At 42.1% G+C, this 26,128-nt stretch overlaps 1 protein-coding gene across 7 annotated transcripts in view; it reads right to left on the reverse strand.

Moving 5' to 3' along the window:
* Positions 1 to 26,128, reverse strand: part of DGKB (diacylglycerol kinase beta) — a 686,362-nt gene that overhangs the window by 20,909 nt on the left and 639,325 nt on the right. For all 7 annotated transcript variants that reach the window (XM_072650808.1, XM_072650809.1, XM_072650812.1 and 4 more), the window contains 2 exons: positions 5,601 to 5,721; positions 2,815 to 2,875 (listed from right to left, as the gene is read on the reverse strand). In XM_072650808.1, coding sequence (XP_072506909.1) covers positions 2,815 to 2,875; positions 5,601 to 5,721 — 182 coding nt within the window. The remainder of the gene's footprint in view (positions 1 to 2,814; positions 2,876 to 5,600; positions 5,722 to 26,128) is intronic.

The raw sequence follows: 26,128 nt of genomic DNA on the forward strand, positions 1-26,128 counted from the left end.
AGCGTACGCAGAAGCATTTTTACATACATTTAGAGAAATAAAAAATGTGGGCAAACTGTTGGCTAGGCGACGACTTGTTTCAGAGACAAGAGACACCACAGAAAAAAGGGATTTGTGACAGTAGAGCTTTTTAAAAGGAGGATATCAGTAGTGGCTGCTCTTTAAAAGGAATGCAATTTTGAAAGGTGGAGAGAGAGTGCCACAGCTTTTAAGTGACCTAGAGGAGATTTTGCTGGTCCAGATCTGTATTCAGCCAGCAATCCCAGCTTCTCTGAGGTGGGGAAGCTGGGGAAGGGGTAAGCATTCCTACCATGCCTTCCCAAAGCCTCATCTGTGACTTGAGGCTCCCCTTTGCAGGAGCCTTAGGCTTTTTCCAGCACAAAGAAGGTATTGAACTGGTAGGAGATGAGATATGGAAGTACCTTGGAGAGTGCCTCTGCCAACTTCAGCACACTGACACCTAGGAAGGTGAATGGACCTGCCCATAGCAGACACCTGAACACAAGGCCACTGCTTCTGAGTTCAGGATTCTTTCTGCTGTGCACATTTGGCCTCTCTCAGGTTCTTTCCAGCTTAAATAGTCTAGGACTCCTTTTCTTTCTCTTTACCCTTTATATCCCCAAAGAAAAGACAGAAGACATTGAGTTAAAGGTCCAAGTGTTTCATTTTACGGATTAGGGAACTGAGGCTCAGGCATGGCCAGTGTTTTTCCCAAGATTGTAGAGGTAGTAAGAGTCACTGATAGGATCTTAGGCCAGGTCCTTTGACTCTAGAACCAGTGCTCTTGATTGAGAAGTCTTTGTGTATCAAAGTTGGGAGTTGGGGTAGCAGACTGAGAGAACCTTCCTTCCCACCCATCAGCTATTATTGCCCTTTGAAATGAATCTGTTTGCTTGGTATATGTTTTGGCATTTTCTCTTCTATGTCCAGGTTGTTTCCCCCATTAGAACGTAAGCCCATCAAGGACAGGGATTGTTTATCATTGCCTCCCTTGCTTCCAGCACAACACCTGGCACACAGCAGGTGCTCATTAAGTGCTCTCATTTAGTGAAGGACTCAATGATTGAAGAAAAATAATACTAACACACACCCTGGTAATGAGCCTAAAGAGAATTCTTGGCATTCCAGTTTAAATGCCCTTTTCCTGGCTGTAAAGTAATGAAAGAGGAAATGCTTTCTACATGTAGAGTCAGGAAGAGGGATTCAAAGCCCTCCTCAGAGACTGACTAGTTCTGTTTCCCTAGGCAAGGCACTTTATCCCTCTGGGCCTTGGTTTCCTCATCTGTAAAATGGTGAGGCAGGGACTCTGTGGCTGCTGGGGTCCCTTTAGGGGCTAGTTCTCTAAGCCTTGAGGTACAGAGTAGCACCGGATTCCCATGATCCCTCTGGACCCCTCGAGCCACTCCACAGTCAGGAGCTGGGGTTGGGGGGGTGGTGAGCTTATCACGTAGGCTGCCTGGGAGAGGTGGAATCCAAGAGCCTTTGGGGAAAGTCACTGTGGAAGCTTGAATTCATAACTCCTTTTTCAGAGTTTGGGTCTTTTCCTGTCCCTAAGCATTGAGCTTGATGGATGACTATAAAAGGAGTTTATTGTTAAATTATCATAACTCTTAGGTTTTAGTATTTGAGGAGAGAAATGAGGTTGCTTTGGTTTACTTTTCTATTTTATATATTCCATCAGGGAAGAAAACATGAACTCTGGACTGGCTCTAAAACGCTTTCTAGGGATGGCTTTCAGGATTAGATGTTAGCTCAAGTGCATGTCGATTCAGCTGGGAATGCTGGCTGTGCTTATGTTCTCCTAAGAACACTGGAGAGTTCCATTGAGATCATGTTGCTACATGATTGCCTTAGTTCAGATGATGTGCTGGAGAAATTCAGATTGAGAAAAATGCACCCATGTACACTTCTCCGGAATGGGAAGGTGAATCAAAAGGTACAGGAGTGATAAAGCAGCACACTCCTATAAAGTGGGGCACATTATGTTTACAGAGCCTGTGAAATGTCCCATCCACTATAGAAGGAGAAGTCACATTTGATGTAATGGCAGAAGTAATCTATTTCACCTCCCATGAAGAGAGGATCAAGGCTTTCTGGGGAGGGTGAGGAGAGGTGAGCATGAAATAACTGACACAAGTGTGCAAAAGCCACAGTTTGGATGCAGAATTACGACTCCTAATTAGAAAGGATCCCAGAGGTATTTACTGAAACCTTTCACTTCACAATGAAGCCCACAGTAAATGATTTGCTCAAGGTTGCGTAGAAAAAATGAGTAGGACAGCAGGGATTTGAACCCAGAACTTCTGAACTGAATAGTAGTCACGTTTCCACCGCATATCTTATCTCTCCTTCTAAAGACTTTTTTCATGCTGATATGTTGTTTTCTAACTACCTGTTACCCAATCTAATAGACAGCTCCCATCTGATGTGTGGTGAATAGGGTATAGGGTTCTTCTTCTACAGTAACTATATCTTACTGGAGTGACTCGCCTCATGCCATTCCTATCCACACATCCCAACAGACCTTACCTTGGCAGCCAGAATTCCTAAGTAGCATCCATTTGCTCTTGCCACTTAGATCTGAACCACTCAGGCTCCCCTCCACCTCACAGGGAAACAGTGAATGAAGATCTCAGTGGCTAGTCGAGTTTAGAATATCTTTTTTAAACAATTCAATTCATATTTGGCAATAGAGCCAATGAAGGAATCCATCTGACAACATTTCAGAATAACCTTCTTCCCTCCCCCTCCTGAAACAAATATGAACAAAGAGAGGCAGAAGATTCCCCAAACTTGATAACAATGAGTACTCACAGTACATGGGGTCTGCATCCATGGTTCCCCATCAATCTGCATCGGCAGGGACTTGCTTGTCCTGCAAGGAGACATTTTATGAGCAACACAGTATTGGAGAACAAGCAAAATCACAGGGAAGATATGGACTCAACAAGACAGGTCCAATGCAGGTGGGCATAGAAGGAGCTGTCCCAGTAAAGTCCACGATCTCAAAGTCATGAATTTTCTATGCCAGGGAAAGGGACCTGCTGTTAGGTGAGATGTCCTAGGGAAGGGCCTTTGGCCAGTCTGCAAGGAGTCCTTTGCCAGTCTGTGACTGTCATGATAGCCAGTGATCCTTGAGAACTGTGATCCTTCAGTTTATGAAATTGGGAACGTGGGTCCAAGGAGATAAATTCCCCTCTTGTGAATATGAGGCAGCAGAGTAAGGAATGAGAGATTTGGTCTTTAAGCCAGGAGACCTGCTATGTATCTCTTCTCAATGTCCTAGACAGATCACTAAGACCAGAAGTGGAAGAGAGGATACCAATCTGAAGTGGCAGAGAGAGTTTCCTCACCTGGGACTTCTTTATACCAATGAAATCACAGGCCCAGTCTCTATGCCACATATGAGCAGCAAGAAAGACAACAGGGTAGGTATGAACAGTAGCTATATGAGGGATGGATGCCAGGGTCCAAGTCAAGGCTTTGTCACTTGCTATGGGCAACTCATTTCTTTCTCTGAGCCTCAGTTTCCTCATTTATAAAATGAGGAGTTTGGACTTCATGGAATCTAAGCTTCCTCTTATGTCCAAGACAGCAATCCTGGATGATGTTTCTGCAGCTCTTGATGGAATCTAGAGCAATTCTTGACCGGAATGTTTGATCCTCCGACAACCCTGGAGCAAATCCATCTGACACACAAGGGAACAGAAACTTAGACCTTAGAATGAGTGCCAAGCAGGCCTCAGGTACTCTTTCCCTTATGAGATGCTGCTCCCAAAGTGAAAGGAGTCTATGAGATCCCCTGGAATCTCAGGCTAGGGCAATGCCTGAGGCATGACTGTATGCACACACATGTATGTGTGCACACACGGACACATGCATATACCATGCATATATGTATGCATATTCACATGTATGTGCATACTCACATCCATGTATGGTGGGACATAAAACAACCTGAGAATATCCAGGGAATGAAGCAATCCCTGCTCTGCTACTAAAGTAAATCAAATTTCATGAACTGACATAATGCCAGTGATGGCATACACACATACACACACACATACACACATACACACACATACACATACACATGCACACGCATACACACACACTATATATATATCCATATACACACACATATACACGTGTGTGATCTCTTCCCATCCTGGCCTCTGCTGACACACATAGACACACCTCTCTAATGTGAGATCATCCATCAGGAGATGGAGGTCTGTTGAGAAAAGCTATCTAGGCACAACCTTCTGTAGGGAGCCTCTCCCTTGACAAGGACAATTTCTGGAGGACTCCATAGTCATTGTTGACGATGTGCCAATGGGAAAGGAAAGGTCTTTCCATTCCAGTTCAGAAAAGGCTCACTTCTGTATCTGAGACATTCTGGGGGAAGCAACAGGATAAGGAGGAAAGGAAGGAGGAGGAGGAGAAGCAGGGGGAAGAGGGGGAGGGGAGGGGAGAGGAGAGAGAAGAGGAGAGGGGGACCCTGAGGTGCAGTAGGTCATAGTTGACCCTTCTTCCCTGAACTGACCCATGTAAACTTTTAGCAGCCTTTGGGTGAAACATGCTCAGAGGCTTCCTGGGAGCCTCAACCACTGTGGGTAACAATGTTTCTCTAGGACAAGGTTTTCCACATCCCAGACAACTGATTTAGAAACCAATTTCTGAAAAACAACTCATTTGTAACTGAATGGCACTTCCTGCCTATTACCTACTTTTTTAACTGGGCTTTGGATTTAGTTGTCAGCATTGGCTGAAACGATCCACTCAAACTGGCAGGAAACTGGCTTATTTAAAGCTCTCTGCCCATCCTAGGTGGAGATGCCAGCGTTTTCTTTCAGAAGACATGCCCTGGTCAGGGACAGTATAAGCGTCCAGCCTTTAAATAGCTCTTTTTAAATTTTTTTAAGGCTAGGCTTCCAGGTTGACTGTGTTATTTCCAGCAATATTTTCTAACCTATTATGAATTTTGGAAAGCTCTTCAGAAGCACTGAACTCTCCAACATTTTTAGGGTCGTAGAATGACCCTAATGACACTCATATTAAGAATGACACTCGTATATCATCGAGTCTAACCCTTTCATTTTACAAAGGGGGAAACTGTGACCCAGCAAAGTCAAATGACTTATCCAAGGCCACACAAACAGTAAGTGATAGAGCAACTTTTACCAACATTTACTCCCATTTCATCTTGTTTTAATCATTACAGTTAACTGAAAAGCATTGCCAGGTACTGGGTGGCATGCTGGGGATACAAAGGGAAACCAAGAGAAAGCATTGATGAGGCAGAAACAGCTCTTTGCTTGCTTCCTTTCTTGGTATTTTAGAAGCAAAGGGAAGATGGGCAGTGGGGATAATTGGATGGGCACCTCTGTCACCACACAGGATTGGTGAGATCGTTGGTGGAGTCACACTTCCCTATTTCTCACCCATGATTCAATAGTTGATTTCCGTCTCTAAAGAGGATCCACCTGCCCTTCAACCCTTGTCCAGGATAGGACCATGGAGTGGCCAGGCTGGCAGATACTGCTAGAAGGCCAGTGAGTATGGGGACCATGAAGTCTCAGAAATGAAATGACAATTACCTAATGACCACAGAGGAGCACTGGGCCAGGCGGCGACCTGCACTCTTCAGGCCAGTGTAAATCTGTCCCATTTCCATGGCACCTTCTAGACCAACCACTTCCAACAGCTGATCACTCAGATCTGAAACAGAAAAAGAACAAACAAACAAAGCTACCGTTAGGTTCAGTTAGAGTTGGTTGGCCCAAGGACATCCCTCCCTCCACATTTAGGCAGAGACATGGACAGCTAAATGTATTCCTTGGCAAAGGGGGAAAACTGAGGAGCAAGAAGATATCCTCATTTCTTCCTATGGCTACCGGCTTACCTGGAAACCACCGGCCGAGGTGGCCCCATTCACCCCAACCCCGACTGATCCCGAGTCAAGTGGTACAGTAAGTAGTCGATAATGCCAAGAAAACAGACTGGGGGAGTTTCTAATGTTGACAAACAGCATTAGTCCCAAAGGAGGAGCCAGAAGACCGATGGGTACTGTGCTCACTTGGGAGGCAGAGGACTTGGGTTTGGCTCCTCTCCCAGCTCCTCACTCATGAGTTGTATGATACTTCACCTCACTGTGCCTCAGTTTCCTCATATGTAAAATGGGTGTGACAACAAGTACATTGCACAGGGTTGTGGTAAGGAATGAGCCATACAAATATAATCTTACTTTGTAAAAGACGAGCTCCTAATATGTGTAAATGTGTGGATAATATATGTTTACATCCCCAACATTACAAAATTTGGCAAAAATAATCCACGAAAACATGAGTTTTAGCAGTAAAAACCAAAGGTGAAATATAATATTATCAGCAGAAGTCCACTTGAATTGCTTAATTCGTAGAACTCATCTGTTGTCATATCTGCATTTTACATATAAAGAAACTCAGGCCCAGAGAAGATGAGGAACTCACCCAAGGTCACACAGAACAGAAACTGGGGCTAGAATCACAGCCTCCTCGCTCCCCCCATGGTTTGCATCTTCCTGCTCTGTTGGCACTACCACACTTGGAATAGTAGGTGGGTTAAGACCCTCATAGGCTGTTGCCAGGTCCTGATTTCTTTCCCAGGAAACCCAACAGAAGGCTTTGTAAGAAGGAGCAAGTCAGAGATCCTTCACAGGCACCCAGCCATTAGGAAGGGCTGCCTGGGATGTCTTCATTCAAACAATCAATAATACTGATGAGGATGAGGAGGATCAATGACACCTGGCCTTTTCTTGGGATTTTAAGGTTCACAAGGTACTTTACTCTCATTACCAGAACTCTTTCCACATTCTATTTTTTTTTCTAAAATAAATGTCTCATGTCTGGCAAGTACAGTTTGTTTCAGCAAGGCATTTACAGATGACTCATTCATTCACTAAGCATTTATTAACTTCCTGCTGTGTACCAAGTACTGTGCCAAGAGGGAAGGAAGCTATATATATACATGTATATATACATATACATATACATATATACACACACACATAATTCTTTAGTCTGGAGGAGCCTACATTCAGTTTGAGGTTGAATATGAACAGAGAGCGAAATGCAAATCCATCCAAGGTAAATACAACCTGATATTCAGTGGGGAGGTTACTAGTAATGGGGAGGAAAACAATAAGCCTCATGGAGGAGGGGAAGTGGGGGCTGACCCTTCAAGAATTCTAGGGATCCTAGAAGATGGCGAACAGAAAGAATGCATGCCAGGGCACAGAAGGGCAAAATCATGGAGGTGGGAAATGGGGTATACCACATAAGGAGAGAAAACAGACAGGCTTGGATGGAATGCAGAATCGTGAAAGTACTATGCAATCACCTGCAAAAGATGAAAGGCTTTGAACGTCAAGCAGAGGATTGCATATTTGATACCAGAACTGTAGTAAGTATAGGAAGTTGTCATCATTTCTTTAGCCATGAATGGCATGAATGAAAATTTCTGAGGGGGGCTAAGTGGAATATTGTTGAATGAATGAAAGAATGAAATGTTACAAAACGAATCTGAATTTCTCTATTGTGAGGAGGATTGGATTAGAATAAACTCTAGTATCCCTTCTGACTCTTTGTTAGTCATTTTTTCACTCCTGTCTGACAGGTGGTTAGCCCATTTGGGGTTTCCTTGGCAAAGATACTTGAGTTTGTCATTTCCTTCTCCAGTCATTTGACAAATGAGGAAACTGAGGCAAACAGGGATAAGGGACTTAAACGGGGTCACAAAGCTAGAAGTGTTTGAGGACAGATTTGAATTTAGTGAGATGAGTCTTCCTGACTCCAGGCCTGGAGCCTATCCACTGCACCACTTAGTTGCCCTTCTAACTCTAAGATTCTACTATTTGCCTTTCAATAATACAACTGCTCTAATATCTATTATGATCTTTTTAGAGTTGGAAGTAGCTTTCTCTCGAGTCTAAATCTTTACTTTTAAAGACTACAACCCTCTCATACTTTGCCATTGTGAATTCTGCCTCCCCAAACATCTACCTTTCCAGTCTTCTTGCAAGTTAACTTTCCACCAAGTACTCATCAACATGCTGTCCATACAGTGCTCCTGGCCTCCGGCTGTGTCCATCTCCTTCCCTCTCCCAGGCATTCTCCACTTCTCTTCACTAACACAGCCATTGCCCTAGTCCAGGGTCTTAGTACTGCTTGTCTAGACTAGAGCAATCATTGATATCCCTGAATTACATTTCTTTTCTCTCCAATAAATTCTAAAACTGTTGCCAACATCATCTTCCTAAAGCATAGCCTATTTGTGTCCTCAGCAACCTTTGATGGCTCCCTATGCCTCTAAGTTTAGCTTTTAAAGTCCCTTGTCACATTTATTACAGCCTCCCTTTTCTGACTTATTCCACATGACTCCCTTTTCCATTTTAGTGATTGTGTGTGTTTAAAATCAGTCATTTCCATCCACATTCTGTGCAGTGAACTTTTGATTGTATCAAAGAAAAACAATCAATCACAAGCAAATAGTAGAGTGATTGTATACGAAAGTGAATATGGGCCATTTTATACTTGTAGTCCCCCCCCCTCCAATGAAAGGAAACCCCCTCCCCCCATATGTACTCTCTAAATCGAAGTCTCAGAGATATTGCACCATGGTGGTTGGCCCTGCAAGTGACTCAGTTTTGCAGACCATGGGATAGTTAAGAATTGGTTCTTAGCAAAAGATGGCTCCAGTAAGAAGGAGCCACCATTGACTGATTTGTGAAAAGCCTTCCAAGCAGACGTGCCCAAAGCACATTCTTTTGAAGTAAGCCTGTCCCAAAATAATGTGAGATTCTAACCCTACCCTCACTTTTAATGTATGAACAAGTCATGAAATAGCGTTAGGGTAAAGAAGTGACCTCTTCCCACCTCCCTGGCCCCTTCCCTCCTCCCTGACCCCTTCCCTCCTCCCTGACCTCTTCCCTCCTCCCTGACCCTTCTCTCGTGCCTCTGTCTGAGAGCCAGCCCCCTGTCCTTACTGTCCTGCCCCCCTCCCCATCAGGAGTGTTTGGAGATTCCGCCCAGCTCTCTTCGAGCTGATTTAGGCTCATTTCTCATGAAACTTGTTCTGTGTCTCTCATTTAAATTTATGCTGCCAAGAACAGATGGACAGAGAATGGAAACATATTCTTTCAGCTGTAGCCCGCATCAAATGTGCCTCGCTTTATAGGCTGGCTGTTAGCATGGGTGTCTGTTAGGGATATGCCAGCCGGAGCACTCCACGTGGGGGCTGTCGGGCCCCCAGATGGGAGCCCATGTGAGACCTAGCAAGCCAGCCAGAGGGTCGGCCAGGCCCTCCTTGTTGCCACTGAGCTGAAGTGAGCTTAGGGGGCTGGTCTTCCGAGAGGCTGAGCAGAGCCTCTGGAGACGAGATGCAGTTGGACTGTGCGCCCTGACTGTTCCATGAATCACACAGGGAGTCTGCTACGCCCACACCAGATTGCCACTGTCTAACACCCTCCTTCTCATTTCTTCTTTCTTTTCATTTGCTTTTGTTTTTCTCCTGGTTAAAATGCCAGGGAAATCAATTACCCAGGCTGGTTAATAAGCAATAATGAAGACAGCTCCTTGTGGGTTTGCAAAGTTCTAAACTTCTCCTTCTTTCTTTAGTCAAATAACATGGAGAACATGACAAGCAGAGAGAACATTTGAAAGCTTCTGGCAGAAGGACACCCTCCCCTCCCACTCAGTGGGTGACCAGGAATCTTTTTCCCCCCAAATAACAAATTAATATATTCTACATAGATTTCTCTGCTGATCACCAGTTACAAATCCTCACTTGGCCATAAATGCAGCAGGCAAGCAGTGCCTTTGGGCTATGGGAATGTCTCCAAATCTGAATGTGCCAACCTATGAGAAAGGATGAGGTTCTGTCTAGAGGACAACAATCTCAGCACTCCTGAATGGGAAGCTGATAGAAGCATTTGCCCTTCTTGCACTTCTGGGAGAATCCAGCCTATGGCTAGCTCTCCATTTCAGTTGAGGTGTACCTGTGCCAATCCTCACTCAAAAATCTCACTAGCTCCCTATTGCCTATAAAACATGCAGTACTTAGCCTGACTCTAGCCCGCCTTTATTGACCTAATCCACAAGATTTCCCTTCCTTCCCCCTTCAGGCTCCAGTCAGATTGGTCCACAAGATATTCCAAACACTGACATTCCATTTCCTGCTCACAAGCTGCCCCTTGCACCTGGGATCCCAACCCCTCCCCCCCCCCGCCCCCGCATGTCCCCTTCTTCCATTCCTCACATTCATTGAAGCCTTTGCTCCTCTACCACCAGCTACAAAAACCTTTTTGAATCATTCACTTTTGAGGGCATGCTCTCTCTAAAAACTATTGGGCTTGTCTTCTGTTGTTGTCATTTCAATTATGTCCAATTCTTCGTGATCCTATTCGGGATTTTCTTGCAGAGATACTGGAGCAGTTTGTCATTTCCTTCTCCAGCTTATTCTATGGACGAGGAAACTGGGGCAACAGGGTGAAGTGACTTGCCTAGAGATACCCAGCTAGCAAGTGTCAGAGGCCAGATTTAACCCCTGCCCCCAACTCTAGGGCTACTGCTTTATCCACTATGGCCCAACAGAGCTGCCTCTGCTTATTTAATTATATGTTGTGTCTGCCCAGTAGAATTAAAAGCTTTCTGAGGCCAGGGACTTTCCTTACATTTCATTTATACCTTCAGCGTACAGAGTAAGGCTTCAATACACGGTTGTTGAACAGAATTAGATGAGCCCCAGATCAGACAAGTGACCCTATGAAATGGGTTTACTTCCTGGGTGTTCATTTCACATATTGGGAGGACCATTAACCTACCAAGGCCCTCTGGAGGATCTCCTGGGCACCAAGGTCCTGGGCCTGAAAGCACTTGAAAGGCCTTGACACTCATGTAGATCATCCAGGGATCAATCAGGTCTTCATGTGGAAGACTGCCTCAATTTCCTTCAATGAACTGTAGCAGGGATTTAAAGAGTGAATGCATTTGTCCAAGTGTCCCCAAGGACTCGAGAGAGCCTTGACTCTGGAGCAAACGAGGATCTCCTTCAGTCCCACCTCCTCAGTTTACAGATCAGACAATTGGGTCCTAGATGGGAAGGGTCAAAGCTCCATCCTGACATTAGATAGGTGAGTGTAGATTTCCAACCAGATCTTCTGACTCCAAAAGCAATGGTCACCCAAGGGCCATGAAATGCATTTGAAGAACATCATGAACCTAAAATCTGGGTCATGCTAGACAGTATGATCTGAGTTTGACTTTGTAAATGTCTCCTCCCTGGCACAACCCCATGCTTGTCCCTTTCAACACCCCTGTTCACGACATCCAAAATCTCAGTCTAGAGTCTGACCACTAGGGGCGTGGTGATATTGACCAGGGCCCCCCCTAATAACTGTGTTTAGGTCAAGAAAATGAATAAATGAAGCAGGACCCACATTCCACACTGTGGATATAAGTACAGAAGACAGACAGGAGTACGAAGTGTGACCTTGGTCTATGGCAGGAAGCACTCCTTGAACCTCCTGAGAAGGTGGAGACTGGAACCCAGCAAGCAGTAGCTAAAGAAGCTTGTATCTTCCGGAGAGGAAACTGGGGCAGAGCCTGGGGGTGGGGAGGAGAAGCAGCTTCACTGAGATTTGCCTTGACCTTGCCCCTGGCAGCGGAAGGAAGCAGCCCATCTTGTTGTTTCCTACTTTCACTAGTTATCTTTCGTACTTTGTACTTAGTTGTCAGATCATGGTTTCTAGATGTAAGGAGGACCACCTGCAGCCTCTTGCTTCTCAGCACCCATGAACCTTGCCTCAGTTGTTCCATCCCTGTTGTGGAGCTTTGGGAATAGAGAACACTTCCACAAAGAAGTGCATATGAGATGGGCATGGCTTCACTGGTGCCACTGCTAGACTTGGCCAGCTGAGCAGTCCAAGGGTATTTCTCCTTCTGTAATTGTTTTAGACTGCCACATGTGATAGAGCAGAAACAGGGGCCTGGCTTAGGCTGACAGAGGGTGGGCACAAGCATCTTTTGGAATGTAGCCTGGCATTCAGAGAACAAAAGGGCATGACATGCTCATGCTTCCTGATTTCCATCATGGAAGAGCCATGTACCCTTGGAATAAGCACTGGACTCGTCAGATTTGACCACCACAGAAGTGAAAGACTCTAGGTAAAGGAGATTCTTTTTCAAAGCACTTACCTACCATTCAGTCACGATTACCGGATTGTCCCATCTAGGTGCCACCTCCTCTATGAAGCCTTTCCTGATTGCTTCAACTGAAAATGAGTTTTCCCCATTCAAGATTTGGTAGATGACTCTACATGGATCTTGTCAGGGACTCATCACAGTTACCTGCTGTTAGTCAGTATGTGTATTCTATTGAGAACTGCCCATGAAACCAGAAGACATATTCTGGACTTGTGACCTTAGGCATTTCATTTCACTTTTCCTTACTACAGAAAATGAGAGAATAACTTATTGGGATAAAAAGCTTCCTTTCCCAGGGGTTCTTTGTACTTATGAAAGCCCAGACCCAGACCCTGTTCCCATTTCTCTCTCCAGTTGTAAATACTTTCAAGAAGGCCATGATGGGGCCATTTTAATCTTGGTGGCCCCATCACCTGGCACCTAGGAGGAAAGTTAAAAAGGTTTGCAGCTGTGTTATAATGAATAATATGTGTAGATCAGGGATACACACATACATACACACTCATGTACATGCACATAAACACACACAGACACCCAGAGACACCCTGTGTTTAGTGCCAATACTACTCAGACCGGTGTTTCATAGTACCTGGGCTCAAAGACTTTATGATTACATGGAAATTTGGGGGTAGGTAGGCGGCTGAGGGAGACAACATCTCCCCAGGTATATCTGCAGCAGAAACATAAGGAAGGCTAAAAAGTTCCTCTTCTTGAGGGGGCAGACATTCTGCCATAGTATGAGCTGAGCCTAACAGCAAGTGAGCAAAGAGAAAAAATCACCAAAAAGGAGAATGAAATGTTACACATACTATTCAGTGGTCTCAAGAAGCTTGAAGTATGTGGGGGAAAGGTACAGCCATGGATGCATTGTAAGGCCAGGAGAATATAAGCACCGCAAGGAGAGGGGCTTTTTCACTTTTGCAACTGTAGCCCTCATACCCGGTTTCAGAGATAGTACCATATTAATGCTTGGTGAGTTGAATTGGATCAAATAGAACTAAATCTATGAGATTCAGAGGCTACATCTATGAAGAAGATTTCCATAAGCACTGAGTATGAGGAGGGTTGTTTGAAATGGGGTGCACATCAATTAGTGTATGAAGGGATGGAATGCTATTATGCTGTAATAATGATGAAAGGGAACTTGGGAAAACCAGTATAAAATGAGATAGAATAAAATAAATACAATCAGGAGAACCATTTATATAATAATAAAACTCTGTAAAGACAAACTTGATAAACTAAAGAATGTGAATCAATATGATCACAAAGCATAATTTCAGAGAACTGATGGTAATGCATGGGACCTGCCCCAAAAGAGAGGTCCTGGATTGAAATGCCAAAGGAGACAATGCAGAGAGCAAATGTGGAACTTGGTTTTGCTTGGTTATGTATATCTGTTACAAAGGTTCCTTTTCTTTCTTTTTTTCTTTTATATTGGGAAGGGAGAGAAGATTGTTGCTCATTAATTGAAAAATGAAATAAAATGAAAGAAATAAAAATTAATCTTGAAAAACTCCCACTGACATTGCATACCTTATTCAAGGAGAAAGTTGGGAGTAATTGTACACAGTGGACAATGGATAACATCACAGCCAATGAAATGGATACTACTTCAACAGATAAGAAATATTGAGTTACTAATGTAAAAATTGTGTCCAAATTAACCATTTGACCATCATCATACCATAGTTTGTTAAGTCAAAGATAAAATCCGCATGAAATAAGAAATAATTTGGGTATTCTCTTTAAGATGAAATGGTCATTAAAATCCCTCCTAAATTTGAAATTCTCTGAAAAAGATACTGAGAAGAGACATATGATGTGAACAAGATGAGAATGCTGAACGATGAATAGTGGGGTAAGACAAAAATATCATGTCAGATAATTACCATTTCCTAAGCAAGTTCAACTTATGTAAATCAATCAGCACAACAAGGAAATCAAGTGTCTAGAAACCACTTTGTCCAGCAAACAACTGACCTCCTTTTTAAGTGATAAGATAGAGCTGACAAAGATAACGTTGGTATGGAATACAAATTAGTTTATAGAATTATGTAGAGGACGCTGGTGGAAGATTATAAGTAATACTGATTCATAAAACATCCAGAAGCAGTGAAAACACAACTAAACAAGTTTACAGAAAGCTTTGCAACTGACATAACTAAAGATAATTACCCTGAGAACACTGAAGGATTAGATGTGAAGAGTGAGAAATAGATTGAAAATGGAAAAGATATTTCAAGATTTGTATAACAAACTCTATTTGCCATTAGTGACAGTAATGCCACTACAATTGAACTCTAACCTGACAGTCTTAGTAGAAATGAAAAAAAGGAAAATAAATATGGGAAAAAGTAGCTGGATGAAATCAAATACATATCAAGAAGATCTGTACTAAAGGCAAAATACAATCTTCAAGGAAATGAGGAACCGATTTTCAAAGTATCTGAAAAGGAGGAGGAAATGAAAGTCATGGGAAAAAAATGATCTAATTCCGTCCCCGCCCCCCAAAAAAAGAGGTGAGCAGAAGAATGTAAATAAACAGTGATCCATGTGCCTATTGTCTTACCACCACATTTAAAAATGTGAATTTGCATTTGATTTTGTGGAACTAAATGTTCTATTAATGGCTCATTTCTGTCTGGGTGTCTCTCAAGAATACATCAGAATCTTATCAGGAACCTTGAAAGATTCTTTGATGACCTTCTGATGAACAATATCAAATAAGGCATTCAAATAAGACTACCATGTTCACCAAAAATGTTGACCATTGTCATGAGTGACTGCAGACTATTGTAAGAGACTTCTAATTCATCTCCCTGCTAGAAACCTGGATAAGAAATGTGTAAGATGAGGAGGGGGGTGGAAGGGATATTATCTTTGACATGTGATAAATAACTTTATTGATGAATTCACAAATTTGTTGACATTTTCAAGTTCTATCAGAGATAATTAACATAGAAAAAACATACATATATTGTTGATTTGTAGGATAAACTTCAGATTTTTGTTTGAAAAGTCATTAGTAAAAATTATAACAAAGCAGCAGAATTGGATTTAATAATTGTGTAGAGGACAAGAGTACCAGATCACCACTACCACAACAACGGCAAGTTATCATTTTCATAGCTACTTGAAGTTTACAAAGTATGTCACATTTGATCATATATCATCAGGTGTTACGTCATTTGATTCCTTCAAGAACCCTGGAAGGCAGGTGTTATTACACTCATTTTACAGATGAGGAAATAGATCAATAGGTTAAATGATGAAAATAATGAGTGTCTGACTCAGGACTCAAACTCAGACCTTCAAGAGGCCAAGTTCAGCCCTCTAATCAGTATCATCAGGCTGTCAGAGAGATGAGATGCAACTATTCATATAGGCAGAGAATGAAAGGAAAAAGCATTTATCAAGCACTTACCATGTGCGAAACACTGAGGGATACAAACAAAAAAGCGACGATCACTGCCCCTTTATGTCTTTCTCTGTCTCTCCTTCTCTGTCTGTTTTCATGTCTCTTTTTTCCATCTCTTTGACTATGGCTCCTTCTGTCTTTCTCCCTCCATCCCCTCCCAATGCATATACACACTTTAATGTGGGAGATATCACATACAGAAAGTTACAACTGCAAATGAGATGGAAAAGTCCCATCCAAGAGACACAGAAACATTCGAATACTGCAGGGTAATTAGACAGTACTTCTGACACCAGCAGCATAGGTTAAATGGTGATCCTCATGTAATACAAGTGATAATTTATCTGAAAAGTGCCAGAAATGTTGTGGATAGCCAGGTCTCACCTCAGTTATTCAGCTCTTTGATAAGTAAATCTTATGAAGGGGGAGCATAGATGACATGGGGTTACTCCCCAGAACTCAGGCAGGTGGGCAGTTAAGGCTTGCCAAGGTTCTGGAATACCACAATGGCCTCCCTTTCTGAAGAGAAAATAATGGGAATTATTATCTAGGTTCCTACAAGCTCATGGGGCAGAGCAATTGTTTCCACCCTAATTCCGTTGCTCCTGGGTCTATTACATGGCTACTCTATTAATAAGGCAGCAGTTGGTGGGGGAAGGGTGGTGTGGGGCATCACATACTGGTGCTTCTGCATCTTGGGCAAGCTTGTTCATTAAGCTTTGTGGAAGGGCTGAAGGCATTTGCTTGTTTCCTCTCTGAATGGGCCATTCGAGTGTGTGGGAATGTTTTCACAGCACCATGCCTCTCCTGCTCTCTTCCCTAAACCCAGCCACCTCACGTGTCTCCTCATATTAGCACCATCAGTCCACAAAGCAAGCTCTCATGAATGGGGGCTGATGTCAGCAGTTCCTGAATAGCCTATGGGGGGGGCATCTGCCCCCTCACCCTCATTCCTGGGGAGGGGATAAAGTCACTAGGGAGATAGCCAATCCATGACTGCCTATCACTTAAGCAGTTCCAGCAAAGCAAAGAAGGAAGAAAGGAAAGGAAAGGAAAAGAGAGGAGAGGAGAAAAAGGGAGAGGAGAGGAGGAAGAGAAGAAAAAAAGAAAGAGAAAAGAAAAGAGAAAAAAGAGATAGAAAGAAAAAGAAAGAAAAGAAGAAAAAAGAGATAACAAAAGAAAAGAGAAAAGGAAGAGAGAGACAGAAAGGAAGAAAGAAAAAATAAAGCAAGGAAGAAAGAAAAGAAAGAGAAAGAAAGAAAAAGAAAGAAAAATAATACAGGGAGAAAGCAACAGAAAGAAAAAGAGAAAGACAGACAGAAAGGAAGGGAGGAAGGAAGGAAGGAAGAAGAAAGGAAAGAAGGAAATAAAGAAAGAAGGAAAAAAGAAAGAGAAAGAAAGAAGGGAGGGAGGGAAGGAGGGAAGGAAGGAAGGAAAAAGAAAGGAGGAAGGAAGAGAGAGAAAAAGGAGAGAAAGAGAAAGAAAGGAGGAAAGACATAGACTCTAGAATTCATTTCTCTAGTGGACAGTGTCAGTAATGGTCAGGCCATCTTGGCATTAATCCTCAGGAACGCTTGAGAAATGGGCTACCATGTAATGAGATGTTGACGCTGTCCCTTTATTTAAGCATTACTGAAGTATTCAAAACAAATGGGAAGTACCATAATACATTCCGAATTTGTTTATGAACTTAAAGGCTGAAAATTAAACTGAGGGGAAAACACAGGGATTAGGAGACATGATTTACATTGAGAATCCCCCCTCCCTCCATGCACCCATAGTGCAGCTCTTTTGGATATTCAATTTATCTTGGTCATATATAAATATTACACTCCTGGCAAGAGATTGAAAGACTCTATTATGTTGGGGGTGATTGCAGTCCCTCAGAAGCATTTGCATAAAAACACTACTGGCCAGTGGTAAATCTGCCTCTCCGGGCAGTTTGTCTTCAGAAGGAAGAGTCTACATAACTAAATATAATTAAAGCCCAGTAATCATCGTGCTGGAACTCTTTAGTGCCAGTTAAAATATAGGATAGGAGTCTCAAAACTGGGACCTTGCCAGGGGTCCCTAGAAACCTGCTGAGCTCAGGGCTCTCTGCCCACCATGAATGCCTCCGGACTGGCTCAGAACAGTGGGTGTCTTCAACCCCATTTTGCCCATTATGCAGGAATGCAGGGCTGCTTTCAGGGACAGAGACAAGAGCAGCAGTGGTCTCAAATACTGAAGATCTGCTTGAGACCCTCATTGCCTGCGGGTTGTTCAATGATGAACAGTTTTTTTGGTTTCTTAAATCTTTTGTTGGAAGAAATGGAAACACAGAACAGGCTGGACATCCTCATATTTCATTTTTCCTGCCTTTTCGCAGATACACGTCATTGTTTAATGGGCTTTTGGTGATCAAGTTAATCAACTGGCACCCGCACAACACACCTGGATGGTCACATTCTGTCTGGATTCTAGACTTTTTTGTAACCCATTGGATAATTTTATTTTCATGGCCATATGGCCACAGAAAGGAATTCTATTACTATCTTGGGTTACCAAACAGAATTAATGTTGACATAAATAGTTTTATTTGGACGAGATTTTAAAATGAATGTCATTTGTAAATGCGTATATGAAATATAATCTCCTCTGTCCTACATCACTTTACAAAGTTAGTCGAGAAATCCATCCCTTACATGAAATCACTTAGAAGGTGGAACTCACAACCTATTTACTACTGTACATGAGACCTCTCCAATTGTGTTCCTCTCATGACTGTTATTAATCATGTACTGACAAGTTTCCAAGGAGCTAGGATAATAAAGAAAGAGAAAAAGAAAGAAAAAAAGAAAAAAGAATAAGCCCCTGTCCACAGGCATGTGGGGAAGGATGAGGACAAAAGGGTCTCTGTGAAAATCTCAAGACCATGTCATTTTCTCTTTACAAAAGCCCCACATTGATATTAATTGCTTGTTTTAGTTTGGAAACTTTCATGACGAATAGTAATGTGAAAAGCAGAAATGGAACATTCAAATTAGCCTCATCCTTAACCATTCCGGAGAACACAAGAGATGTTCAAATGCCATCTTTCCACCACTGGGAGCCCAAAAGGTTCATCTCTTCTTTCATAGAATCACTATGGGGGGAGAGGCCCAAATTCTCTTTTATTGGAAGCCTGACTGACATCATGGATTGTCTTTCCCTCCTTTAAAAAAATAAATAAGAGACATATTCTTTTCACAGTTTAAAATACTATTGCATTGATCTTGTTGGTGCACAGAAAAAGTATTCCTTTAAGCTGTGTTCTTTTAAAAGTTATTTGTTTAAAAGGGCCCCACTGTCTTGGTCTTCTACCCCTTCACCCAACAGAACAAAAGCAGTTCTATGAAAGAAGTCTAAACTTGGACAAATCGTAAAAAAAGCAAAGTTCCTCTCTGTTTTTATCAAATTTGATTGCTGCAGCTGTTCCCAGTTTCTGTATTTTAAAAATAGCCTTATTCAGTCCCTTGTTGGCTAAAGGCCAGAGTACCATTAGAACATGCTGTACGGAAAACCTCTATTCAGTCACAGAAACAGAAATATATTTAAGATCAGTGGGGGTCATCTGCAGCAAACACTTGTAGGGGAAAATAGAATCTTAATGCGCTTGGACTGATCCCTACACTTAACAGATATTTAGAAACTCTTCAATGGACGTACTTTTCCATTTTTTTGCTTTGTTTCTCTCAGATCACTAGGAAAAACAGACATAAGTGGAAAAATGGAGGGCAAATAGTTTGAAATAAGGAAAATAAAAGGTGTAGTTTTCAATTAAAGTTTGTATGGCTCTGATACATTCCAAAGGCCCCCACTAGTGGTTTATAGTCTATTGATCATAGCAATCCATCAAATTACTTAATTCTTCTACCAAGTAAGGTAATATTGGTAGAAGATGTCAAAGTAGGTCATTACTTTTCAATGTAAGATCACCAAATAGATAGGGAGCAGTGCAGAGAAGTTTCACTTGGACTATTATAGTGTTCTTATTAAACTTCCTACCAAAAAGTCTTTTTCTACATGATTCCACACCCCACCTCAGCTACTAAAGTGATTTTCCAAAGCATTGCTTTGACCATGTCACCTTGTCTACTCAATATAATCCACTGGTTCTCTGCTAACACTAGGATCAAACGTTTACTTCTCCATTTGACATTTAAAGTTCTTTGCAACCTTCCTCTGACCTGTTAGGTCTTTTGGTGACAATGGTCCTCCACACAATATTTTTCATAGCCCAGCCCTCCAGGCTTCCTCGATGTTCCATACATAAGCTGCTCCCCCTCTCCTGAAACACTCTACTCTCCCTTTTAAATTGTCACTTTCAGAATCCCTAGCTTGCTTTGGGATTCTGTTCAAGTGCTATCTTCTGCATACAGCTTTCGTTGGCTCCCATCGCTCCTAGGGTATTTCTTCTTACAGCTACCTTCTATCAACAGTATTCATTTTGTATATATTGTTCTATTTATATGTAGCCTTCCCTATTAGAATATAAGCCCTTTGATGGTAAAGACTGATTTTACTTCTGTCTTAACATGGTAACTAGCATTTAGTGACAAATGGTGAATAAGGTTTGATTGATTGGCTAATGCTCTGGACTGCTGAGAACTTTTTGGATATTCACTCTGTTGACCAACATGATAGCTCTCCTGCTTTGCATTATCTGGAAATGCTGGTGGGCATGCCATTGATGCACTTATGCAAATTACTGATAAAAATATTAAACAGAATAGGATCATGGATAGACCTATAGGGCATTACAGAAAAAAAAACTTCCTTCCTGGCAGACATGGAACCATTAATCTGCAGTTTACCCAGTCAAATGGTTTGTAATTCAACAAATTAATAGTTTCTAGTCCATTTAGCTCCGAAGTTTCTCCAAGAAGAGCAGAGCAGCCCTGTCAGGTTCTTCACCAAGATCGACATAAACTATAACTAGGATACTTGTAGATCTGCCTTCTGGCAAGCCTTTTAAAAGGTGGTGGAAAATCATCTTTAATCTATAAGAAGTCATTTTGTCTATTTATGTGTGTGCTTATGACTCCAGGCTTACTACGTGTGATCATAGTTTCCTCGACATTGCTTTAAAATGTCAATAGAATTACAATCTAATGAATGGAGGTGATTCAGCCAATAGTGTACAGGGCAGGGTCAGAGATACCTTTGCTGCATCCTCCAGTAAAGCTTCATCAAGGCTTCTCAGTGGCTTTTAAAGTGCTTCATAACCTGGTTCCTTTCCATTTTCCAGCCTACTTACACTTTATTCCTCTCCATGCACTCAGTGATCCAGCAACCCTGATCCCTTGGCTCTTCACACAGGTCCTTCTATCTCCAGACTCTGGGTCTTTGTACTGGCTGGAATTTTTTTCTACTCTTTAATTCTTTCTCTCTATCTCCTATTTTCCCTGGCTTCCCTCAAGTTCCAGCTAAAAATTAACTTTTTAAAGGAAGCCATTCCCACTACCACTTTAAGCTAGGTCCTCTAGGTCCTCAGGTGTTACCATTTGAGTCAATCCAAACTTCACAGAACAAATCCCCTTACAAAAGGACCCATTCTGTAAAACTTGGACTCAGTCAATGGGCAGCTCTTGAGGACCTAGAAAGCCACATATGGCCTCAAAGTTGCAGGTTCTCCACCCCTGGCTCTTCCCTCTATTATTATCTCCCGTTTCTTCTCTACATATTTTGTTTGTAGGTTGTCAGCGTTAGACTGTTAGATCCTTGAGGACAGGGACTATCTTTTGGTTTTCTTTGTATTTTTAGCGCTTAGCACAGTATCTGGTAATTAGTAGGCATTCACTAAACTCTTGTGAATGGACAGGTAGATTAGCCTCTCTCTTTCCACTGAGTGGGCACTACTGGACCTTTGCTGGTGACCTGCCCATCTATTTCTTCTTGCTGCCTGACTGGACCATTGCCCTTTCTTGATGGTAGCTCTTTTTCTGCTACTTGATCTGCACAATTCTTGGATCTGTTGATCTCCTTTCCACTTCTCCATCCGCACCTCACCAAGTATTTTCTTTGTCCTTAAGTTGCTCAAATTTTGATTCCTAAGATGGGTTCCCCATGTTTTTTCCGCTTTAGGTGTCTTTGTAGCCCTGAAAGTAGCCCAACACCGAGAACAAAGGAGGGAGCATAATAAATGCTTATTGATTGGTTCAAAGTCACACAGTCATCATAAAAATATCAATATTAAAAAAATCTACACGTGTCAGAGAGAAATTTGTAATTGATAAAATCCTTGTGTAATTCCCTAAAAGCACACCAGTCCTCTCTCCTACTCCTATTCAATCATTGACCTGTGACATTGTCCATGTGTGGAATCTGTCCAAGATGTGTGTGTATGTGTGTCTGTCCATCTGTGACCATGTGCGTATATATTAAAGGATGAGATCTGTGGGTTTTCATAATAAAATATAACAATCTGAATATAAGCATACATAATCTATTTTGTTTTTCCTGTGTGAATAGTTAAGGAAACTCTTTTAAAATAATTTCTACTGACTTATGCAGCCCAACTCAGAAGCTTAAAAAAAGTTCCAGATCTTGATATAGTCAGTATCACGGTAGAGGTAAAAAGAAACAGCTGGAGGAACTTGTCATCTAAAAGGAATCTCTATCTGGACCTGCATTAGACATTCTCCATAAAAGTGGCATTAGTGAACAAATCTCTCCTTGCTTTATGCCTTCCTTGATATTAATAATATCAACCAAACTACCCTTTTGTATCTTTCAAAGTATCTTGTATGACTTTAATGAAGTCTTTAAGGTGGTATCTTGTTCTCTGGAATAAGATTCCCCACTCCCTCATGGCTTTTTAATAATCACCAATCAAGAAGCAGAGGAAGTTTTGAATTCTCTACATAATTCAGTCAATGGTGTGACTATATAGATGTAGACTGTTGGAAAATATCTGTTTCAAAAACAGTTCTGTTTCCCTCTACCTTCATGACCTCAATTTGTATACAGACTATCATAAATATTTCAAAGAGACTTACCAGGAGTCACATAGGTCTATAGTTATTAAAATTTTCTCAACCACCTTCTTTTGGACTGTTGGTGAGCTTTACCAAACTATGGTAACCTTATCTCTTTCATGTCTCCACATACTCAAATTGTGTTACTTCTAGGATGAACACATTCATGTGGTCTAGTCCAGGATCTCATCTCATGTTTGTTGTCTTAGGGCTGTTTCCATTTCCTCATGTCACCTATTAGGAACTGGGATGGGACAGTCCAGAGGTAGTGACTACCCCAGGCTTGCTGAAAGACAGGCTTCTTCCAGCAGCCTTGGAGGTGCTTGTTCATCCCTCCCATTTATTACCATTTCAAGTTCCTTCTCAAGTCTTCTCAGGGTAATGTAAATTAACTTGCTTTTGAAAAAAATTATTTTTTGAATTATGAAACTGATGATCAATGAAATGGTTAAGTTTTGCCTTCCCTTCAATCCTTAGTGACTAACACGGTGTCTGGCACATAGTTAGCTCTTCATCAATGATTGTTTATTGATAGTTGCCCCTAGTTACATAGCTAGCAGGTGTTGGATGGGAGATTTGGAACAATGTCTCTATAACCCCAACCCCAGAAACTTACCATGCTCTGTGTCCTGAACGAAAAGCTACGAAAAAAGAAGGCTATGGAAGGAACCTTAAGGGGATGACCATGATGGTGTGATGCGGTGTGTGTGTGTGTGTGTGTGTGTGTGTGTGTGTGTGTGTGTGTGTGTGTGGAGGAGGAGGAGGATGTGACAGTGAAGGATTCTGGGACACCAAGCCCAGAAAAGTACAAGGACAAGCAGGAGAGAGTAACGTGCCTTCTATACAGAAATGGCCAATACATATGACTTCTCCAAGTCCCACCTCTAACTTTGTAATGGAAGTACAGACGAAAAGAGACAACTTTGGGCTAACACAGTCCTAAGGGAAGAGATGTAGGTAAATCACCCTTAGGATATCTTTTCTTGGAGTTGATTCTTGTTTTGAAATTTGTTGTTGCCAGTCTCCTGGGGAGGCCAGGCATGTGTCATATGTGAAACTCTGACTCAGGGATATTTGGTTCCTGAGGAACTAAGGGCCCCTCCACTTCTTCCTCACAGTTCAGTTTGGTTTTGAATCACGAGGCAGCATCATGGGAAACTCGCTCCTTCAATAACACCCCCCGTCCCACACTTAAAGGGCTTCACTGCATCTTCAGTCACTAACAGAGTGAGATTTGTTGGCACCAAAGGGGAGATTCCTGCTACACAGAGGGAAACTGACTTCCTCAGAGTGCCAAGGAGAAGCCCCTCCCTTATTGGTTGAGGGCTTAGATGTGCAAGTATGGAAGTACTTCTATTTTTAAAGTGTGTTCCCCTGTGCTACCAACTTCATATTATCAACAAAAGCCATCATTAAATGCTGTGGGCAAGCTGGGAAAGAAAGCTGCTCCTAGACACCAAGCCAGTCTCAACTGAACTAATTAAATGGCATGTCTCCAGCTCTGAATCAGGAGCTGAGAGTGCACTGACCAAGGGACAAGAGGGGCTTGCCTTCAGGGAGGCTGTCTCTTCATTCTCCCCTCCATGTTTGCTCCTTATCTGTGGCCAGGACTCTTCAGTCTCAGTCCTCATATGCTTGCTTTATATGACCAGTGGGTATTCCACTCTCCTGCTTAGTGCACAATGTATGTGACATTTGATTTCCCACCTCTGGGCCTTTGTAAAGGCTGCCCCCCAAATCTGGCATGAGAATTCCTGACTTCCTTCAAATCTTTTCTCAAGCCCCCTCTCCTATCCAAAGCCTTTCCTGATCCCTGAATTATGGAATGTTCCTTCCTTCCCAAATTTCTTTATGTTTCCTTTGGATGTAATTTGTGTCTATTCATGCATATGTTGTAGATAGAATAAAAACTTCTTGTAGACAGGATCTATTTCAAATCATTCTGTGCCTCTTCAGGACCTAGCCCAATACCAGGCACACCATTGTTGTTGTTCAGCCATTTTCAGTTCTGTCCTACTCTTTGTGACTCTATTTGGGGCTTTCTTGGCAAAAATATTGGACTGATTTTGTCATTCCTTTCTTCAACTCATTTTACAGATGAGGAAACTGAGCAAATAGTGTTCTTTAAGTAACTTGCCCAGGGCCACACAGCTAGTCAGTGTCTGAGGCCAGATTTGAACTCAGGAAGATGAGATTTCCTGACTTTAGACTGTGAAGTTCAGACTCTTGTACCACTTAGGTGTCCCAGGTCTGATGCATAGTAGGTCTTTAATAGAGGCTGATTATCGCATTTTCCATTAGAATATGATCTCTTCACAGGCAGGGACTGTTTTTTTTTTCCTACCTTTATGTACCCTTCTGCCTAGCACACTGATCAGCACATCCCAGATGCTTAAAAAATACTTATTGAACTACGATTGATATCTTGCTGTCATTGAATCAGATAATGCTAAAATTAGGAGGAACCTTAGGGATCATCTTTCACAACCCCTTCTTTCTATTAAGGAAGAAGGACTGAGGATATTCCGAAAATCTCCTGAGAGCATCAAGAGGTGAAGACAGGAATTGATAAGGACCTGGTTTCCTCTTTCCATTAGATCCTGACTTACAGAGCACTTCTCACGATGCGGCAGTGAGCTCGGCTAGGCAGTGCTCGGTCAGGAGCTCCCACTTTTTGCAAGCTTTTGGCAGCCAGACATGACTCTTCTCTGCCTCGCCATGAATGCAGAGGAGTAATTGTGTCCACTTGGAAATCTCAGGCTCACAGTGGTAAGTTGTTCCAAAAACTTCCCAATGTCAGTTTAAATGGTGCAAATAAATTAGGAACTATTTTGTAACAATGGGATAAATATATTACCTAACTGCCTACTAAATGTTTTCTATCTTAAACAATTCCTCCAGCAATGACTTTGTAATATGCCTTTTATTTAAAGCTGGGAAAGGCATGGAAAAAGAGTCAGTGAGCCAGGCATTTAGCCTGCTGTTACATCACGCTAATTGCATAATCATATGGTCAATTGTTGGGATTATTTCATGATTCCTGAATCCCATGGAATGATTGCCTAGCTCTTCCAAAGAGGGCTCCAAGGGAAAGGCACTTACTTCTTACACACTTTTTTTCAGCATGTGTTGCAAGTTTATTTTAATGCTGAAGAAGCATATTATGATGAAGGCAGAATCCTGCCCAATTTAAACTGTTCCAAGTTATTTTCATACATTCACTCATGTAATACTGTAAGATTTACATTAAAATGAACTCTCTCTTCGACAATTAAGTGATTCAGGCAACATTAAGAAAAAGGTGCAAATGTGTACAACGTGAAAAATCAACAGATGTGGGAGTACTCTCTGATGGAGGGTCGGTATTAAAAAGAACAGTAGTTAAAAGGAGGTAGGGGAGGGAAGAAAATCGGAGGCCAGAGAAGGAGGAAGAAGACTGATGTGGCCAGAAAGAGAGAGAGAGGTTG

The sequence above is a fragment of the Notamacropus eugenii genome, chromosome 3 (assembly GCF_028372415.1).
Source record: "Notamacropus eugenii isolate mMacEug1 chromosome 3, mMacEug1.pri_v2, whole genome shotgun sequence".
In the NCBI taxonomy this organism is placed as follows: domain Eukaryota; kingdom Metazoa; phylum Chordata; class Mammalia; order Diprotodontia; family Macropodidae; genus Notamacropus; species Notamacropus eugenii.